At 41.9% G+C, this 18,393-nt stretch overlaps 1 protein-coding gene across 7 annotated transcripts in view; it reads right to left on the reverse strand.

Moving 5' to 3' along the window:
• RBMS1 (RNA binding motif single stranded interacting protein 1) overlaps window positions 1-18,393 on the reverse strand; it is a 153,397-nt gene that overhangs the window by 88,606 nt on the left and 46,398 nt on the right. For 2 of the 7 annotated variants that reach the window (XM_061451725.1, XM_061451717.1), the window contains exon 1: window positions 11,109-11,319. The exons of 4 other annotated variants lie outside the window; for them this stretch is intronic. In XM_061451725.1, coding sequence (XP_061307709.1) covers window positions 11,109-11,171 — 63 coding nt within the window. In that variant the 5' untranslated portion in view covers window positions 11,172-11,319. Of the gene's footprint in view, window positions 1-10,507; window positions 10,593-11,108; window positions 11,320-18,393 lie in introns of those variants that run through there. One more of the 7 variants, XM_061451734.1, reaches the window with a different exon arrangement.

The following is an 18,393-nucleotide window of genomic DNA, read 5'->3' on the forward strand; positions in this document are numbered from 1 at the left end:
GAAGAATAGCACTCAGGTGTCAAACTCACACAGCATAATAAAAGCAACAACTTACTCTAAAATTAAAAATCATGGTGCATACTAATTAATGATTCCTTTTTCATCCAGAAACATGGTTGTAAAGGTAAGTTACAAATGTTTAGCAACAGTATGCTTAGCAAATGCAGAATGCCGTTCCTTGGTGCATATTAAAAGTTAAAGAAAGCAACACTCCAAATTGCTGCTGGGTTGAGTGTCTGACTGCACAATGAATCATTTTCATAGATGCTACAGATCACTTAATTCTGAAATGAAAAAATACAAGAATTAGATAACACCTCGGAAAGCTTCCAGATATACTACTAATACAACATTTTAAATATATGAGGAATTCAAGTGCCAAGATGAACTGGTCCTGGCAGCACAGATAATAGTCTCAGACATATAAACAGTTATAGCTGAATTCACAGAAGTGATACCAGCAGGGCTTACAGCAGTCAACAATGAATTCAGAAGCCATGCAGTCAGCAGGGCACACGTGAGCACAGCTGGCACATACAACTGGAGCACCTGCATTAGAGAGCCTCCATCTCTGGAAGGAGAAGGGACATTTCACTTGAACCATGTCTAGTGCTATTTATGCCTAGAGATGAAGAACACCATGTCAAACACTAGTCAGGAATAAACCAGTTCAGTTGGGCACAGAGCCCAACTCATCCACAGCTTTATTAGTCATGTTCTTGTCCCTGGTACAAGAATTCAACTGAGGAATCACACCTCTGAACACATCAGAAAGTTACAGATAAAGGAAAATACTTACGGTAAGTACATTTGGAACTGATAATTGCCTTTAAAACACTGCAGTGAAAGAGAACCTGCCCAGCTAACAGCTAGCATTTTGACATAAATTAACCACCTGCCTCTACTCACTGCACAACTACAGTCCCTAGCAACTGCTTTCAGGTTTGTCCTACACTGCAGCCATTTTATATTTTTTAATAAGAATATTCAGCTCCACTTTTCTTAGTTGCAATCCTACTCTTGGAGCTTATCAACCCACAACTACTGGATGCTTAAAACTAATACTGAAAGTCACCATTAGTTTGCTATAACTATCATAGTAAATTGAACTTGAAAGACTACACTGCATTTCCTAAAAGAATAAACTAAATATTTGAATTTATACAATTTAATTGGATTTCAAAATTGAAATAAGACAACAAAATCTTGGAATAAGGACTTCAGGGGGAAGGGGGGGGCCGGGGGGGGGGGGGGGAGGGAAAGTTAATTTAGTAGGAAAGGTAAGGCCACAAAACCACTAAAGCCATCAAGATAAAAATTCCGCAAAATCTAGGTCACGGAACTTCAGAGTTATTCCCACTCTAAGCAATATTTTCATGGTTGAAGTCTGCCTTTTTGCACATTAAGCTTCCGCTTAGAAATAAAGGCAACCATTGCTAACAGAAAAAAAAAAATCTACTCCTTTATAAAACTAGAGTTCTAGATAGTTTTACCAGTCCAGTTTCCTGCCAAAACAAACTCCGCCACTGTTATTAATCTGGAAATATCAGTAATAGTATTTACATGAACATTCCCACAGACAGTAAAGAAACTACTCGCCCAGTAAGTGACAGTCAGAATTTGAACATTAAGTTCTAGCAGGATGAATAGTCTGATCTATCCTGAGCTTTAGAGGACAGACTTAAACATATATCATCTCTATACATGTGCATGTGCATATATATATTTAAGATATTTAGTCCTAACTGCTGTAATATCTGACCCACTTCCAGATGTTAATACATTCCTGTGCAAAAGTCTATGGGATACAGGAAACTATTAACGAATACCTTCTGAAGAGCTAAACCTAAACAATTTACCTAAAATTATCCAAAATATTGTTGACAGCCCAATTTGAACTTCATGTCGCCTTCTTAATTCCTGTGCTGTCCTTGAATGAACTTTATAGGTGTGGCAGACCAGGGACCTTTATTAACACCCAATACAATGACTCAACACAGCACTTACTTCAGGGGAGGAAGAAGGTGGAGATGGAAACCAGCTCCGAGGATTCAGTAATTTTGAAAGAGGGTCACTAGAAAAGTGTCACACACACACAAAAAAGGGTCTTTTGATAGAAGAATAAAACACACAGCTAGGCTAGATGTTTCATTCTATGATATTATATACTGGAATACAAACCCATATATTAACAATACTAAAACAACAATGAAGTTGCAAGTGAAACATTAAAACAGAAAGCACAAAATGGTCAGGAGCTTCAGAAAAGGGAATTCCTAGCAAGTCACTGGAATACGTAAAGAGTGGTTACATCAAAAGCCAAAGCGCCTTTCCTAATGACTAAGCCAGTCTTCAGCCCTTAGTGGCTTCCCCGAGACCACGGCACTCCACACCTGACAGATCTAAGACCAGTATGGTTGTTGGCAAACTGACAAAATCTAGTTCAAAAGTTAACCTGATTTTGTCACTATAGCAATTATAATATCAACATAATGCTGGAACAATTAATGACTTCCTCAATCATTTCCATCTTGCATTAACAATTAACATCCATAGGATCAAGTACTTCTGGTTTTCTCCTTTCAAAAGTTGTCCTTAATTCTGGAATAATTTACACATATGCGCGTGCAGTGGAAGCACTGTTGCCAAGACAATAAAAGAAGAATTATTTATCTTTTTATTTAAACTAAACACTGCAGAGATGCTTTTTTAGAAATCCAGTTTTGGTAAGCATTTCTCCTTAAGTAGCATTCAGAGCCACATCTCCTGGAATGCTGAAGAAAAGCCAAAAACTGCCTGTGTTACAAAGATTACGTATCAAATACAACTGCTCAGCTACTAACTAATGTTTTTTCCCAAATTATGCAAAGTATTTTTAAATAAGCACAAGTACTGTCATAATGATGATCTTAAGCCAAGTAGATTAGATGAAATATTAAAGCAATCTAAATACCATTTGATTCTGCTGAATGTCAGTCTAATTCCAGCCCTAGGATACACCAACTAATCATCTCAGGTTTCTCATGGGGGAAATTCAAGTCTTCTCGTTCTCGTCTCAATAAGTATTTATTCATGTCAGTGGTCTCACCACAGGCAGTGGCACCACTGGGTACGTAAATATGCACTGGCATAAGCAAGAGTCTTAAAATTCAGACCCACATTTTCAGAACTCTTCTTGAACTCATCTGGAAGACAGACCACTGAACACTTCAAAGGATCTCCTCCTGCTGGTGCTTGCTTTCACACTGGACAGAAATCTGTGGAACTGTGTGCCTGGCTCTCACAAAGATCAGGTTTATCTGGCACGGGTGCTGCCACCCTGGGCTTGCAGGAGGCATGATCCTGACCATACGATGCATTCAAACATGCATGGCACACTCGCTCTACCTGTCCCTCCCACACCACAGCTGCAGTGGGTCAACTTAACACAAGTTTGTACTGTACCTTACTTCTATACTACATACTTTAAAGAGTTTCATGTCATATTCAGTTATTTAAAACCTTAGCCAAGTGAATAGCTATGCTAAGCCAGAAAAACAAACACATGCAAGTAGTAATACAGATGGTTTACAATGGGTCACCATTGCCATCCAGAAAGATGGGCACACAGGCTATACAGTCAGTCATCTACAGCAGTCAAACAGGGTCTCCCCCACTCCAGTAACAGCCCAGAGAAAAATCTGTTGCACAGCTCTTCAAAGCATTGTTAACAAATTACACATATAGGTAGAAGAGAAAGATAAACCACCACAAGACTTGAAATTCATCCGTCACAGCATGCAAAGCCCTTTGCAACTCACCAACCATCTCTTCAGTGCTTAACTGAAGAGCACCCCAATGCCTGGGCAGGCAGGATCACACCTGGTGATGCCCAAGAGACACTACTACATCCAAAGCAGGAAAAAACAAACTATGATCTGATGAAAGAAGGTGGAGTGAAAAAGGCATCACTGACTTCAAAAATACAAAAGGAAACCTCTACCCCTTACCCTCCAAATGGGTTAAGTATAAAAGTAAATACAGAGCCTTCAATCAGCCCCTTCTCTGAAGAAGGCCTGAGGCAACAGGGTTGCACAATAACCAGTCTCCCTGGGAAGACTGGAGATCATCTGCCACAGGGTTACACACAAGTCAAAGGAAACTTTCAGCTCCTGTAGCACTGTTTTGTTTTGTTTTTTTTTTTTGTTTGGGTGGGTTTTGGTTCTCCCCTCCCTCCATTCCTCAGTTTTAAAAAAATGTCTACTTTCGTTTGTGGATTTGTAAACAAGGATCTGGATTTTCTACCCTTGCCTGCCTGGTGTTATGAGTGGTTTCCAATCGTTGCAGATTGTCAGGTACCAGCACAACCTGATAATGTTTAGGGTAGACATACCCTAAACCAGGATTCTAAATCACCTCAGAAGAATTCAAACATCTACAAACATTGCTTCAGATTGTCAAAGGTAACTGGATACCCCTCCACTAAGCTGCAGCAGCCTTCCTGGGAGCTGCTAACACCTCAGGCATGAAAGAGGTGCCCTGCAGTGACTAACAATTCTGAGAAAAGCTCCCAGTAACACTCACCCAAACTCACACCTGAATCCTAGATTTCACTCCCTGAGCACACTAAAAATGGAAGTGCCACACACACATACCTCAGAATATCCTAAAGTACTGAATTCTAACATTGTTATGCCATAGTACCCAGATGACAGAATATATGAGCTGTAGTTAACCTAAGGAGTCATGTTTCCACTCCCTTGAAGCAAAGCACCATATGGTGTAGGAGATTCAGATATAAAAGAACAGAAAACAATGGAAGGTAAGAAAAGAAATAAATCCCCTTCTTGTCTAAGTGGAGAAACAAAAAAAAAGGTTAGAATAAGGTGTGAAAGTGCCAATGCCAGTAAGAAAGAATCCATTATAAAATTACAAATTACATATATTTAGTTGTTCTAAAGAAGCATTTAATTTCATTTTGCAAACAGGTAAATGTCAGGCTAGACTAAGCCTGATGCTCACCTTGCCCTACTGTTCCTGCTGTTCTTCAACCAAGGAACTAAGGAAAATTAAGCCCAAATGAGGCTCTCCAGAACAATGTGTTATTTGTTTCCACTGCAACCTCAAAGTCCTACAGTTCTACCAACCAAGTAAAATCAAAACACCTACTTTATTTGACATACCATTTTTCTAAAGCAGATTACTTTAAACAAATAAGACACGCACCAGTGATTTCCTAAACTATTATGGCTAAGTGAACAACACTGCTTTTATGAGGAGAAATGAACAAATAAGGTATTATGTTTTATACTCATATTTATACATATCTGTAATTATCAGCTTTTATTTCGCAACATACCATGGAGCCGATATATCTTAAAACTACATCATAAATTCAGAAAAAGACTCTTTTGAAGTGTTGTAACTATATTTCTGTTTTAAAGAGCTTACAACACTTCAAAACATTTCCTAGATATTTTTAAGGCAGCACATCTTAACTGCACAGGGTTAGGCCTTAAAACTGGTATAAAGTTATTGTTAAAAATCAATCTACATAAACTGTAATAAATTTTACTACATTTAAACTACTACAAATAAACTAACTCAAACAGTCACGAAGCTAGTTCATCCTGAATCTGTTTAAAGTGATCCCTCCCCAGCATTCTATTCCTTCAACTGTGACTTAAAACTACTTGGTACGTAAATACACAGCTGCAGATACACTGCTTTAACTGCAGTCTTTTTAGTAAAACAGGGCTAAACCTATGCTAATCACAGTAACCAGGCCCTAAAGCACATGATTTTTCTGTTGTGCATGTTTCCTAAGTTAGAAGGCTCGTGCTTATCTAACCCATGGCTCCCCCCTCCACATTTCTCCTCTATTTGTAACTTATCCCTTCCCCTTCCTGTTGGTTCAGGAAGCTGCAAATACAGTGGCTTCTGCAGGGCTGTTATAATTACCACAGTACACTGCAATTCTGAAACGTATGCAAAATAACCAACAATTACTTCAACAAGGTTTCTGAGAGCAGAGGTTCTCTTGGCTTTCTGGAAAACTTCTGACAGACTTCATCCGAGATCAAAACACCTCCATGCACCTTTTCATTAGGACTACAGCTTCACAAGCCTTCACATTGTCCCTTTAGTAAGCTATTTTAAAAATAATCTGAGGTAGAAACAGAAGAACATTCATAAGATGCCGGAAACAGAAAAACATTCATAAGGAGCTGGAAACAGAGCCATGAGGGAAAGCCAGTAAAAAAGTTCCTATTCTCCACTGACTTCCTTTGTTACACACAATCTCATGCAATAAGCAAAGATCAATTTTAATGAAGACTTTAGAAAAGGGGGGGCGGGGGAAATAGGCCAAACCAGCTATCATGTCAAACAACTATTATTTTTATTTACTTGGTTGCAGCACTGTGCAGATGTGTTAGGAGCCATCTCAAGCTCTCAGGAAAGGATTTTCCCCTCCCTTCCTTCCTTCCTCTCCCCTCCCTGCCAATAATCCTAGTTTAAAGGATCTAACCCTTCTGAAATGTGTTAACTCAAGCAAATTTTTTTTTTTAAACAGTTGGAAGTTTCAGGAAAAAAGGATTAATCCAAAACAAAACAGCAGATGTTCAAGACACAGACTTTTATTCTCCCTTCCATGTGAAGCTTCATGGCAAAGATACATACTTTAAACAGTAACACTTCCAAAGAGATAGAAATATACTGTTCACCCTGTTAGAAATACTAAACAAAAAGTTCACATTGCTAAACACAGATAAGACAATCATATCACTTTTCATAATCTGTAACATCATGCCTGACAAGATAAGATGCTTCATTTCTTTCATTCACCTTTGTGTTACAAGTATAGAAACCCACTGACTGAGCAGTTTTGCTCCCTTGAGAATAAAGGAGAACATCACAATCTGATAGATGCGCTTAAAAATATTAAAATAGCCAGTACTTAATGTAAGAATTTGTTAAACACAGGTAGACCTTTCAATATAGTATGCAGAGTAAAGGAAAACCTACTCTGTCAGCACAAGATAATGATACAAAATGATATAGTTCTTGTAGTTCTGAAAGAAAAGAACAAAGATAAACTAAGCTCATTTATTTAGGTAACCAAAGATACCTATCTCTTCAATCTTAGGCTTCTCAGCCTCCTGCCGCAGCACCATCCATACATAGAAGTGGTATAATTTCATATTAGTCTGGTCACAGACTGCTCTACAGAGCTGCATGGTTTGAGTTACGACCACGCGCAGGTCTTCCAAGTTTAACGAGGCTCCTTCTCACAGACATCACACACAGCACCAACTGGGAAATAATAAAGCAGGATTACAGGTGTAGCTTCTTGATACGTTAAACCTATAGATGGAGTGAAAAGCTAATCTACATTTTTAGTTTAAGACTGGCAAAAAAGCTTTCTTAACAATCATTAAAAACCTACCTTGATCTTCAACTTTTAACAAAACCCAACCTGTGACATGGCACTCGATGGTAACAGAGCTGCATGAACAGATTAATTAAAAGCTTTGTACAGCCTTTTTACACAGGCCAAACACCAAATCAGTGTTAAATTCCTCACGTGCAGCTACACCCAGTTAATCTGCTCAAAAGCAGCAAACTATGTAAATCTCCTTACACTGGCGAGATAAACATTACACTCATCAAAACTTAACAAGAACCAGTGTTACTGGGTAGAGCTGTGAAAAGGCACAGACGCGCTGGGCTTCCTGAGCACCCAGGCTGGGGTAGGTGGGACCCCACACTTGCCTCCATCCCCAGCCTCCAGAGCTGCTTCTGGTTTCCTCTCAAGAAACCCGAGAGCCGAGAAACATCCCTGCAACAAAGCCATTTAAAATCCCTAATCAAATAGCTGCACTAGCTCTGTAGATTCGAGGAGCAGATGGCAGGAGAAAGCCTAATTTTCCATTTACGATAATTTTACAGAGTGTAGAAATATTTACTTCGGAGGAGTGCCTCCCGATTTGCATGAAAATACCAAAAGTGGGAGGAGGGACTGAGAACCATCATGTTCTCAGCACACACAAACTGAGAGCTAAGAACTCCTGTATTAAGCAGGATATTGTATGTCATTTTGTTTCCTTTGCATTTCGGATGCACAATCTGCATTCTTCGCATAGCTCGAGTATCCTTGTTAGTAAAAATATTACCTTACACCTGCCTTTTTCAGATAGGATGCATGGCCACAAACATTGCGATGGGTTATTACTGCAGCTACTGTACAGCTTTCATTCTTTAACTAGACCTAAATATGCATTTCAAGCCAATTCTGTGACGAGTTGCCACTCATTTAAGCAACATGTAACTTTTAAGCCTGGTAGGAGTATTTTTAATATGCCACTCTGCCCGTAACACAGTAAACTGTTTGAAAATACAACTTCAGAGACCATATTTCAGTATTCTTACAAGTACCAAACGAAAAAGATTAGGCAGCAGCCAATTGAATCTGACCTGAAACTGACAATGTCGACTGGCTCCTACATGCTTGAGTTACACACTGAAATAAGACAGAGCAGGTAACAAGCCTAACACTATAAGCACAGATTTGTTTTTAGAACAAAACATGATTCTTTGGGAAGCAAAAAGAAAGTACGGGTAAAGCTCTAGACCTGCTTTAGCTAACTGGTATTTTGACAATGTTTTAAATGCAAGTATTATTTCACTTTACATTACAGTGCCTTAAAAATAAGTCAAGAGAATATCACCTTGCCTTTTACCAATAAATCACTCATCTTTTTACCTGAATCTGTCCTAGACTCTTAAAAATTAAACAGGACAATACTAAAACTGAAATGCACTTATACTATTCTGGTATCATATATGTTACAATACTAATAGAGACACACAAGCTACTCAAAAAAATTTAATTTTTAAGGGGGTGGGTTTGGGTTGGTTTTTTTTCAGCTTCATATACTACATGCTGTTAACACTCAAAATACAGTTTCTCTTTTAAGAGATGATGGTAGCCAACTTTTCCTATGCTAACAGCACCTAGTGTCTCCGACTAAAACACAATTATAATTCAATTGTCTGAATATGGGTTACACAGAGCATGGAGAGACTTAATCTGGACAACTCTTAATAAGAGCTGAAAAATTAGGCTCCTAACACTCTTTGGCACTGTTTGACATCAGCACACCCCTGCAGGTGAAGCCCAAGTGAAAGGGAGATCAGAAAGTCGATCTTTAAACGACCTTAGTCTACATGAATGAAGTTAATAGTTTTCCATGGACTTAAACGGAGAAAGGGCAGGCCCTGGCTCCTTATGTAGGAAGTGTTTGAGTGAAGAATAGCTACACACTAACAAAAGGAACCTTTGGTACCCAGGGTATTAAGCCCACATAATACCCCCGCATTCATTTCTTTCACTGCCTATTGGGGAAAAAAGGGTCTGTTTGTTTTTCTGATTCAGCCGGCCCTTTTAGCTCTTTGAATCTAAGAAGTGCACTGTGAAAAGGAGAGCATCTTACCAGCCTGCTCCAGCCGGCGAAGGAGCTCCTTCCCTGCCTCTCGCAGGCACAGCCGCTGCCCACCGCCCCTCCCTAGCCCACCCGCGGGCACAGCAGCCCCACGGAGCCTTTCTTAATTCATGGCCCCTCCAGGTAGGGTGAGAAAATAGTATCTCCTACACTGGCTTTATTTGCAAAGGAGCCCCAGACAAGATCATCACCGTGGGCGGACCGGGGGCAGTTACTAAACCCGAGCCCGTGCACACAATGAGCGTGTTTTATTACGCACGGACTTGAATACGGTGAGGACAAGATGCAGAGATAACTCTGCGCGCTGCTGGGCAGCATCTGCAGGGTGTTGCGGAGATAACACACCAGAGATTCCCATCTGGAAGATCCTGCTGTAAAATGCGGGAGGACGAGAAAGGAAATGGCTATTTTGTGTTTAAGCTTCAAGAAAACGAGTCTCACTCGCAGTGTGGCGCAGGTCGGCCCTGCAGATCACACGCCAGCCCAGCAACGCACCGAGAGGGTTTTAACATTTCGAATATTCCCAGTAGTTCTATGAAACCCTTCCCCGCTTGGCAGCCCATCTGCCACTTCTGCCCTTCATGAATTCTGACCCCTAGCAAAACTGGACAGAGCTCCCCCAGCACTGTGAATCGAATCCGTCCAATTCCGTCTTCCAGCTAGGAAGAGCAGCAGAGGAGGGAGGATTTTTCCTCACCTGGGAAGAAGCCTGCCACAGGATTTTTGGCCCGCTTTGTCGAGCCGGGAGCTTGTTAGTGACCTCTACTCCGTTTACCCTCTGGCACACAAACACACAGCCCGCTTTCCGAGGAGCTTAAAAAGTCACAGTGTATTTTTTTTTCAGTCAAAGACTCAATAATAACACGCTCTGCAGTAAACAATGTAACCTTAATGCCAACGTTTTGAGGGGCGGGGAAAGTGAAAAGCGCAGCCGAGGAGACAACGGCCCAGCAAGGCTGTGCCCCAGCTAGTTGAAGTATCAGCTAGTTTATTTCCAGCGACTAAACAAACAAACAAAGAAATACCTCTTTCAGCACAGCTCCACAGATGCGAGTTCTCCGAGTTTATCGGAGCGATCTGTCTACCCATAAAATGTCACACAGGATTTCCCTTGTGCACTTCGGGGGGGAGTTAGGGAGGGCAAGGGGTAAGTCCGAGGCGCGGTGGAGGATTTGCGGAAAGCTGCTCGAACGAAAGAGCGCGCCGCCGTCCTGCCGCTCATCTCACGCCGAGCAAAAACCATCCAGCCCCAAGTTTCGCTTCGCGGCCCGTGTTGCAACATCAGATCCTTTTTAACTTGTTGCCGAGCTCGGCAGGGCCGGCAGCCGCCCGGGCCTCGGCGGCAGCACATACCGCGCCGAACCGAGCCGCGCCGCCCGGTAAGGTCACCCGGCGCCGGCTGCCCGGGCACTCGGCAAGGTCACGGCGCAGCTTTTCAGAGCGGGGGGGCGGGAGACGTGAAGGGAAAGTAGTTTCTTTTTGCACATCCCAGCTCTCGAACAGCACACAGGCTGCAACTCAGGCGAGTCGCCACCCCTCTCCCCACTCCTCCCCCAGCACCTCGGGAGAGGGGTGTGGGGTGTAAACTGGGGAAGCCACAATCCCCCCTCCTCCCCTGGCTCTTACCTGCTTCCGATACGGGGTCCGGCTGCTGCCCGCCGCGCTGCTGTTGCTGCTAGGGAATATCATCGCCCCGCCTGATTCCCGGCTTCCCCTTGAGATGGGGAGCAACTTTGGCGGCGGCCGCCGGACTGCGGCACGACGAGGCTGCAGGGCGCTCCCCGCCTCCGTGCCTTCTCCGCCGGTTGCGCTTCTTCGCTTCCCTCCGGCCCCCCACCCCGCCCCACTCCGCGCCGACCCTACCCCGCCGCAGCACCCCCGGCTGCCATCAACGGGCTCTCATTGACCGCCGCCGGCTTCCCCGGCCCGACCCGACCCGACCCAGCCCAGCCCAGCCGACCCCACCTCCCGCCGGCCTCAACCACCGCCCAGAAACAGGGAGGGAAAGAAAGAGAGAGAAAGGGAGGAACAAGACGAACACCCGCCGAGCCGCAGCAGGGGAGCGGGGAGCGGGCACAGCGTCCGTGCCCCGCCCCCGTGATGCGCGGGGCGGTGCGGAGCTGGGCGCGGGACCAGGGGAGGAGCTGGGCCAGGAGAGGCGCAAGGCGGCGGACACCCCCGCGGAGCGCAATGGTTGCGCCTAATCGGGGGATGGTGGGGGGGAGACGGCCCCACGGCGGAATGCGCGTGCCGCGCATACCCCCGCGGGGTGCGTCTTGCGCGGTGCCGGCCCCGAGAAAGGTCCGGGCATCCCACAAGTGCCCGGCTGCTGTGTAACACCCCTTCAGACCCCCACAAAGCGCAGGCGGGCTGCTCTGAGCGTAGCACGTAGCGTAGGGCTCAACTCTGCAATTGAGATATGGGGAGAGGGGGAGGAACGCCCGGTCAAAGCCCTCTTCAGCGCCTAAAGGCACTGTCTGGGAAGCAGGGGGAAATCTGACTTTCCTGGCAAAATCTGGGCCTAGGAAGTGTTGCGGTTCTGAGGCAGCAAGAGTGGGGCACATGGAGGAAAGGAGGTTCAGTTTACATTATTACAGTTACATTACCTAGTGATGCTGGTAATCTAGTTTTTTACAAAGTCCAGAGTTACAGCTCTGTCAAGGCTCTGAGTTTCTGATTGGTGACACTGCAGAAGACCTTCTGGTATGGACACGCATCAACAGGCACCATTTGGTTTCTCTTCCTCTTTCTGCTAATATTGCGGCCCCAATTTAATGTATACAAACATGACAGTGGGAATCAGCTGGAGAGAAACAAAAAATTTCCAGGTTGTCCATTACTGAAAGTCCAAGTAACACGGTGCCATCTCACAACGCTGACATCTACAAAAACCATAATCCTCAGTTACTCAGTTCCCTAGAAATAATCACTGAGTATTTTGGTATCTTCATATATTGCCACCACAGGTCAGAGCCCATCTGAGTAGAACTGACACTAAGAAAGCACCATCAATTGGCAGAACTACATTCTGCATAACTTTCCTTTTATTTTCCTCTTTGAAGTCCTAAAATGGATCTCATTCAGTTTGGCCTTCATTTGGTAACACAAGTTTAAGTGCTGCTAGTACTGGATGAAAAGCACTGCAGCCACATGGTGATCACTGCCACTGAAAAATGTTTGATGGAGTAAGTTTGTACCAGCAGACTTTATGCCAGATCAGTTACCATCCATCTGTACTACGCTAACTTTGTGTTGAATCACGGGTCATTTTTATTCCCACTGCTGGCATAAACGTAGCACAGAGGCTTAAAGCTGGGATAAATTCACATTACATAGCCTGGTTAAGGCTGTAGCCTCACACTTGCTTTACAACATCAGTTGGGTATCACTGCAGAAAAAAAGCAACTGTTCAGTAGCTGATTGTGGGTGAAGCATTTTTTACTATTTTCTCTCTATGATCAGGTTAATTTTCTTCCAGATCATTTCCTTTGTGTGCCTGTGCTACTGCTTGTGCCAGCGTAATGAAAGAGGTAGCATGAGAGCAAAAATAGGCAGGGGCGAGAGGGTGGATATGGCTGCTCGTTTTGGCAGCAGTATCAGATTATATTGGTTTAATACGTTCACGTACCTGTGGCTTAATTTGACAGAAATGTAGCTGTGTGCTCATGCCTTCCTGAGATGTACTACATACAGTAGGCGACCTGTGCTCCGGTCTTACTTATTATAGCCCCATGGTCACAGATGACACAATTGGATCCAGTGCTGAAGCACTGTCTTAAAGCAGTATAAACTGTAATGGTGACAGGCTACTTCTCCTGCTCAAATCTGTATTCTCAAGCGGAAATTAGCAACAGTCTTTTTCTGCGCAGTGTTCCGGTCACCAAAGGGGTGACAAAGCTTAGGTCTGCTACACCTACAGGAGGGCTTTGTTAGCTGGAGATGCACAGAGTGACCACACCTTTCCCTTGCAGGGAAAAGCTTTTCAAAACCCATCAATCATCCCTCGCTTCCTTCCCTCTCCTTTTCCTGCCCCATCCCCCAGGGAAGAGGCTGGAGGGATGTAAACACTATATGCTCGATTGGACCTATTCTCAGTCACTGTCATACCAGGGAAGGCACTCAAGAGTATTCCAAAGCAGTATCTGAAATGCTCCCATTTTGCCCTCTCTGTTGCCACATGTCCTGGAGCTTCCCATGATACATTTCCCTCTATTACCATTACTTTCTCTCCTAACATATTAGGAAAACATACAGTAACAAATATAAACCTGTAAACATCTACTAGACCACAATCAAATGGTATCTGTTTGTTTACTGTTATTAAGGAAAAACACATTACAGAATATTCTCAGAAGAAAACCTTCATGTCTTATTCTAAGTGTTAACCTACTTACCAAAATTTTCTGTTCTTTTAAAAAGGTTTGAGTAATCTATCTCCATTTTTTCTCAGGGGAAATAGCTGCCTTCCAACAGCTATGACAAGGTTATTCAAGAATACAGAGCCAGAGTCCTTACAGCAGCGTGGCTGGAGGGATGGGGACAGCAGACTTAAACTGGGAGTTTCTGACCGGACATAAGGACAGCCAGGCATTGCCCAGAGAGGCTGTGCGGTCTCCATCCTCAAACATTTTCAAGACTGCATACTGCCCTAAGCAACCTGACCCGATCTCTTAGCTGATGCTGCTTTGGGCTGGAAGTTGGACTGGAGATTCCCTGAGGTCCCTTCCAACATGAACTTATGCTCATATGCTTTGTTCTTACTCTGGAACAGAGACAAAATAATTTCTGTGTAAAACCCTGTATTTGAGATTAAGTTGATAAGGCTTGAGATAATTCCCTGGACTTTTTAATACATGTACAGTGATATATCAGTTCAAGATACTAATAACAGTTCCTATATGTATTTTCTGGGATGCAAGAAGCATGTCTTGTTTGCAAAGATCAATCTCAGTCTTACTCAGGTAGTCATTCCAAAGCTGAAACACCTAATATATAAAACATATTCAGATGTGATAATTTAAATCATCTTTTCAGTAACTTTGTTATTAACTGTGTACAACAGGTGTGAACAGACTTGCAGATAGCCAGGTATCTCACTGCTTACAGTTACAAACGAGCAATTCATTTTGATCCTGAGTGAAAATGTGACCGTAGGGTCCAAGAAAATCTAAGTGTCTGCATAAATTATGTTCAGAGGTTCTTTAAATTACCCAGAGTTGCTTATTCAGAGCAAGGAAAACTTTCTGGGCAGATATGGTGCATTTTGGAGCTACAATGTTGTAATTACACGTTCTGTTTTGTTTGGAGGGTTTTTTGAGTGCAGCTCAGAAATCTAGGTTTGCAGAAAGACTGCGTAAATACAGAAAGAAAGATTTCTCTTGAAAACCTGGAAACAACCAGAAGCCCTCAAGAATCTTTCCAGTAATGTTTATCAGTCTTAACAAGTAGTAGATTGGCAAAACTAAGCCATTATTTTAAAACAGTTCTACTCATTTAAGCTGCTACTTCACCATTTCTGGTTTAAATCAAATCCATGGCTTCCCTTATTTATCTCAAAATTCAACCAAAGTAGCTATTTCCCCTCAGGGCATTCAGCGCCTCTGCAGGACAGATGGTCCCAGGATCTGCTTTAAAAGGGAAGCTTTCACGCCACTGTAAAACCCTGTGAGTCCAGACTGGACCTCCTGAATTTCACCATCAGTCCTGCTCTCCTGGCCACTTCAGGGCCTCCTGAAGACCCACTAGGGAAGGAGTGATTGTAGGCATCTCATTTCTGTACTTCGATGGGACCTAAAAGACCTATGCATTTTCCACCACAATGCTCAGTTCCCTGAGGATCCATCCTCCCATCACACCCAGTCATACATGGAAAGATACTAACCAGAGTAGGCTGAACTACAACAATGCAAAAATACTTTGAAATACCCTATGCAAGCTAAGGAAACAGTATGCATGGCTTAACACTGAGAGATATTAAGCATTTCCTGAGAAATGATAATAATGGGGTGTGGGAAGCTAACTATCGTACAGAAGTAGATTTTTAATTTTAGGCTTAAGTACATCTATTCAGAACTGAAAGCAAGAGAAGCATTTATTACAGCCAAAGGAATCAAGTAAACTTCATTACATGGGAAGCTTCTTCAAAGATAAATAATCTTATAATTAGCTGGTTTTATTATTACTTAAATATTCCCAGTACACAGGTAATGAAATAAAATCTCTATCTTGCTAAGTGAGGATGAGAAGGAAAGGTAGAAATGGGACACAGTAATGCTGCGAACATGCAAAACACTTTCTGTATAAAAACTTCTGTATTTTTTTTCTTTTAGAAAAAGAATATCATTAAGAAACAATTACTTCCTCAGAAGTATATGCACTACTAAGAGCGAGACATTGCACACACAATGAGAAGCTGTTGTTTAAGAATGCCATTTTCAAAATAATTACAAGAACGTATTCAACAATAAGAAAGAATCTCCATGACGATCACAGTCAAAAGGGGAAGAAAAATAATCTGTTCCAGTGGCAACTTTTCAAATATTGGTATCGAGAGACCAAATTACTTATATTCTAGATTAGAATACAAAAAAATAAATGCCATTTTGTCATTTATTATAAAATACCTGTGCACAGCACTATAACAGATTTCTTTTGATTCAAACTCATAAGTTCATTCTCTCGGGGAATCCTCCAACCTGTCTCTGATTTTCCCATCACCTCTACTGTAGATCTTTTTTCCTTTAAATCCAACAGCTCCTTGTGAAAAAAGAGCAGTGCTCTGCTCCCCTCAGTGCACACACAATGGCTTTGCTGTGGCCCCTGGGTTTGTGCCTCCCATGACATGTTTTGACTCCTCCTGTTCATTTTAGCTTGCAGTTCATTTCTTCCATACTTCCTTAAATGTTCTTGGAAAGATGCTTTATAAATTGCACAATTATAAGTAATTGTTGCCATTTCTTCACTGATGACTGGTGTACATAGAGAGCAACACAATCTCTTGTGAATGCCATGCCAGAATTCTATATTATGGAATGCATTATTTATTGAGAAACCCAACAAGATACTCTCTTGTAGAAGTATTTCCACTGTCAAACACACACCCCCTTCCTAAATATACCCTGTATATTCTGGGAAGCTCAAATATGAAACAGAATTACTGTAAAGGATTACTATTTTAAGGAGGGTGTTCATAATCAGTAATTAAAACACAGGACAAAATCCAATCTTGATGACTCTGAAAGATCTGAATTCTGCCATTAGCTTGATAATGTTGCCAAACACTTGTTTGAAACTATAAAGCAGTCAAAGTCTATAAACAGTTGCCAGATTTACTGTAGAACAAAATAATAAAGTCTGTCTGAAATGACAAATTATTGTTTTTTCTGCTTTGTTATTAACTATGTAGGAAGTTGTTCATTATAGTAAAACTTATTTATGTTTTTAAGTAAGACTGCTAAGAAGAGCTCACTGTTTCAACACGCTTTCTTGACTGTGTATTTTCTACACTATGTGCAGAATAAATTTATGGAACAGTAAAAGAAGAAAGTGAAAATATTTGGTAAATATTTCCTAGGAAACAATGATTCTGTGCAGCCATTTGATTTTTAAGATATTCTATATATTTACATTTTAAGGCAGTTCAATTTTGGTGTGCTGGATTTTCTTGGATTAAATTTTTCATTATGCAGGGCAGGCTTGAATGGTTGCTACTTTACTAGAATCACAGAGATAAGAAAGAAAAGAAATTAAAAGACTCCTACAATTAAAATACATTTAAAGATTGAGAACAGTTAATGACACTGAAAAGATAAATGATTGCGCAATGGTTAGAGTGGAAGGTCTGACAAAATCAGCCAGACTTAAATTTTATTCCTTATGTTACTCCTTTGTGTGCTGTTTTCTGGTAGTCTAAATCCACCAAATAGCGTCAGATTTGTCAGTGCTCTATGGTTATGGAAAATAAATGAAGAAAATCAAACCCTTACCTGGTCCTTCCACATCTATAAAACAGGACATATAGTTTGAAGCCTTTAATGCAACATGCGCTATTTGCATTATAAACAAATTTTGTACTAGAGCTATAAGGAGCAGGCTGGAATCGCAACACATGCTATATTCAAACTGGGTCATTACGGGAAAAGAGGGAAAAGGCAGAAAAAGGCACTTAAAAGATAATACACAAAAACAAATATGGGAGTTATTGTCACTAGGGCAAAACCAGGCTTACCCACTCAAGCTATGGGCTTGAAGTACACCTGAGTTAAAAAACAGACCAGATGCCGCTCTGCTAATCTCTGCTGCATACAGCAGTCATGCTGGCAGGAGCAACAAGCCAGACTAGAGATTGTGTACAGTAGGTGTACACAGGTGGGTATCTTGGATCAAAACCACAAAACGACACTCTTTCCAAACAATGTTGTTGCTCTAAAGTGACTCTTTTTGCCCTTTGTATTTCCTTATCCTTCCCTGGAACCAAGTCCAGTTGTGTTTGTTCAACAAATACTAGTGGTCAAGTGAAGAACTGACAGCTCTACCTGCTGACAAGCACTGTGCAAATTTTTCCTGTCCTCACACACATCCCTGTCAATTAACCTCATTTCTGACCTGCAAATGTCTTTACAGTGCTCAAACTCCCCTGAGTACACTGACAACACTGTACTCGCTCTCTGGTATCCATTTACATCATCTCAGCTGGAGTGTGAGAAACTAATTTCCATATAGATTTCACAGGGGCACATAAATTTTATCTGTTTCAAAATTATAGCCTTTACGCTCCAAGTTTGTTTTATAATCACATATAAACAGAGAGACATTTGTTTATAATACACAATGACCTAATTTAGAGTACAAAGGGAAGAAATAGGATCATGTGGCAGAAGGTAAGCAAATATTCAATAATGACTCTGAATCT

This window comes from Pezoporus flaviventris, unplaced genomic scaffold (assembly GCF_033815535.1).
Source record: "Pezoporus flaviventris isolate CSIRO_AGI_PZ_B2104156 unplaced genomic scaffold, CSIRO_AGI_Pfla_v1 ptg000001l, whole genome shotgun sequence".
NCBI lineage: Eukaryota > Metazoa > Chordata > Aves > Psittaciformes > Psittacidae > Pezoporus > Pezoporus flaviventris.